At 40.8% G+C, this 2,753-nt stretch overlaps 1 protein-coding gene across 1 annotated transcript in view; it reads left to right on the top strand.

Annotated features, from left to right (window-relative positions):
• The window catches only part of LOC106522553 (RNA-binding protein MEX3B), a 10,978-nt gene that overhangs the window by 3,471 nt on the left and 4,754 nt on the right, over positions 1-2,753 (top strand). The window contains exons 3-4 of the mRNA XM_014015596.1: positions 1,161-1,402; positions 2,418-2,749. Of these exons, the coding sequence (XP_013871050.1) occupies positions 1,161-1,402; positions 2,418-2,749 (574 nt within the window). The remainder of the gene's footprint in view (positions 1-1,160; positions 1,403-2,417; positions 2,750-2,753) is intronic.

Raw genomic sequence — 2,753 nt, 5'->3', positions numbered from 1 at the left:
AACAAAGTTCATGTACTCAGACCAGTAATATTTGGGGTCACAAGTTTTTGCCATGGATATTTTGTGGGTCAGAAGATAAAAAGTTTGGGAACCACGGTTATAGAGGGAATCTGATTGGCAGCATCTGGAGGTACCAAAAGCTCAAAATTGCTGTTTGCTGTTAATAGTGAGGAGATTTATGAAAACTTTCTTGTGTGCAACCCACGTACTCAGCTCTACTGCTCATTCCACAAATGCATGTTCCTTACAAAAGTGACACCATTTAAAAGTGAAATTAACAGGCTTTCCAGTGATATAAGATTTATTGCCAAGAAAAATTGTTTCACAATAAAAGCAAGAACATTTTAAGAACAGACACCAAAATGCATATTAACATCCCATACATATAAAAGCATATAAAAATATTGTATAATTAAAACAGGGAATAGAATATGCATCAACAAGCCAACAATTAGCTAAAAGTCTCTTTTATAAAAGAATGTCTTCAGGTGATGTCTCATGAATAACCTATTTATAAAGCTTTAATAAATCCTCTGTAGTGGGGCTCTTATTGTGAAATAGTAACACAACTTGTTCGCCTGTTATTATTAGTTCTGTTTTACTTGGAACATAAAATCAGTTTTACTGCCTCCTCAGACTTCCTTTCCTTTTTTTTTCCTTTTTCCTCTTTTTTTTTTCTTTTCTTCAAACCTGACAAATCACTTTCTTCAGGCCACTGGTCTTCTCTTTTTCGTTTGGCTCAAACCAAGAATGTGCCCAAAAACCATGCTGCGGTCTTTGGCTTTGCTGCGAAGTCCATGACGTAAATCCTAATGTATGCTTATGGAAAAGCAGATGCTAGGATATTAGAAGTAAAACAACTGGGGATAAACATCTGTAACCATTAAACCATAACAGAAGAAAACTAGGTATAAATTGGGGAATACAGGAGATAGATGACTTTTTAAAAATCTTAATGCGTAGAAATGTTTTTGTAAAATGTACTCAGATAATTATTAGTTGATTAACAAATCTCAGAAGTAAAAGAAAATGTTTATATAAACTCAATTAGACCTATATTAGTTTAAGGAAATTAACATTTTAAACCTAATAAACATGCAGTTTGACATTTTTCTTGTAATATAAATAAATTAGTGTTTTTCTCCCTCTGAATCTCTCAGGTTGTAAGATCAAGGCTCTGCGTGCGAAAACAAACACCTACATCAAGACTCCAGTCAGAGGGGAGGACCCAGTGTTTATTGTTACCGGACGAAGGGAGGATGTTGAAATGGCCAAACGTGAAATCGTATCTGCAGCCGAGCATTTCTCCATGATCCGGGCATCCCGCTGCAAAGCCGGAGGTCCTGGAGGAGGAGGCTCCCTACCCGGACCACCTCACCTGCCCGGACAGACCACCATTCAGGTACAGAAACAGGTTTGGATATGTACGGTTGTAAAGAAGGTGGTAAATGTTGAATCTTTACAGAGTAGGGGTGGGCAATACTGGGAATTTTGGTATCGATCCTCTACCAAGTAAATACTGTGGTAGAATCGCTTATTTTGATATCGATTCTGATACTGGGGGGCGGGGCTGTCGGCCGCGAAGATGACAGCTCCTGCTGCAAAGCACGCAGGAGGAAGGGAGAATTGAGGAAATGCATAACTTATTACTAGTCTCATTACTAGCAGCAGAACAGGTTAGAAGACGGTCATTTGATATTATTGTTTTTTTTGTTTTGTTTTGTTTTACATCCTACAGGCTCTGACATGTTAAATAAATTTGAAACTGAGGTTTTGAAAAAATCCATTAAACTTGAAAAAAATCAGTGAGTTTTCTCTATACATCCATATACCTGCAAAATGATGGAAAGTCTGTGTAAATTATGGACACTCCGTACAACTTGACATGTATGAATTTTCCTTGAAGAATTATGCTGTAAGACCATGTATGATCTAAAAAAAAGTTGAATACAGTCACAAGAGTTCTTTAAAAAACGTTTTCATCTCTCCTCCAAGAAAGTTCTTCAGCTTCATCAGTGCCTTGGTGCCTTCACATGTTGACAAACAAGTTTGACTATGATCAAAACTGTGTTGACATGCAAAAGTGGACCATTAGCTTACCGTTAGTGCCCTGATTATCACCTATTGTTGAAAGAGTCACTCCTGCAGTAACACTATTGTAAGAGGGAGACACATTGACAGGGAGGAGACCCCCAGTGCTAAATGGCAGACGGCTTCACGCTTTCTTCATTTCTCTCACCACTGCTGAAGGGAGAGAGAAAAAACAACAAAGCAAAGCATCAATTCCATTACGATGGTATCGATTCGATACCAAATACCATCTTGGTATCTATAGTATCGAGTACTTGAATCGATACGCCCACCCCTACTGCAGAGTAGTACTTGGGTTCTAACCTTGTCCCCTGTCGTTGCTCCAGGTCAGAGTGCCCTACAGAGTCGTGGGTTTGGTTGTCGGACCAAAGGGAGCAACCATCAAGCGCATCCAGCAGCAGACTCATACCTACATCGTGACCCCGAGCCGAGAGAAAGATCCGGTGTTCGAGGTGACCGGGATGCCGGAGAACGTGGACCGAGCGAGAGAGGAGATCGAGACCCACATCACCCTGCGAACTGGGACCTTTGTGGACCTGCAGGGAGACAATGACTTCCACACCAATGGCACGGATGTCAGTCTAGAAGGCCTCAGCTCGTTGAGCGGAGGGCTGGGAGCGTCTCTCTGGTCCAGAGCTACGAGCCACCACTCTGCCCCGCCC

Source organism: Austrofundulus limnaeus, unplaced genomic scaffold, assembly GCF_001266775.1.
Source record: "Austrofundulus limnaeus strain Quisiro unplaced genomic scaffold, Austrofundulus_limnaeus-1.0 Scaffold3, whole genome shotgun sequence".
In the NCBI taxonomy this organism is placed as follows: domain Eukaryota; kingdom Metazoa; phylum Chordata; class Actinopteri; order Cyprinodontiformes; family Rivulidae; genus Austrofundulus; species Austrofundulus limnaeus.
The sequence above is the reverse complement of the archived record's forward strand: the minus strand, read 5'-3'. Positions and strand labels throughout refer to the sequence as shown.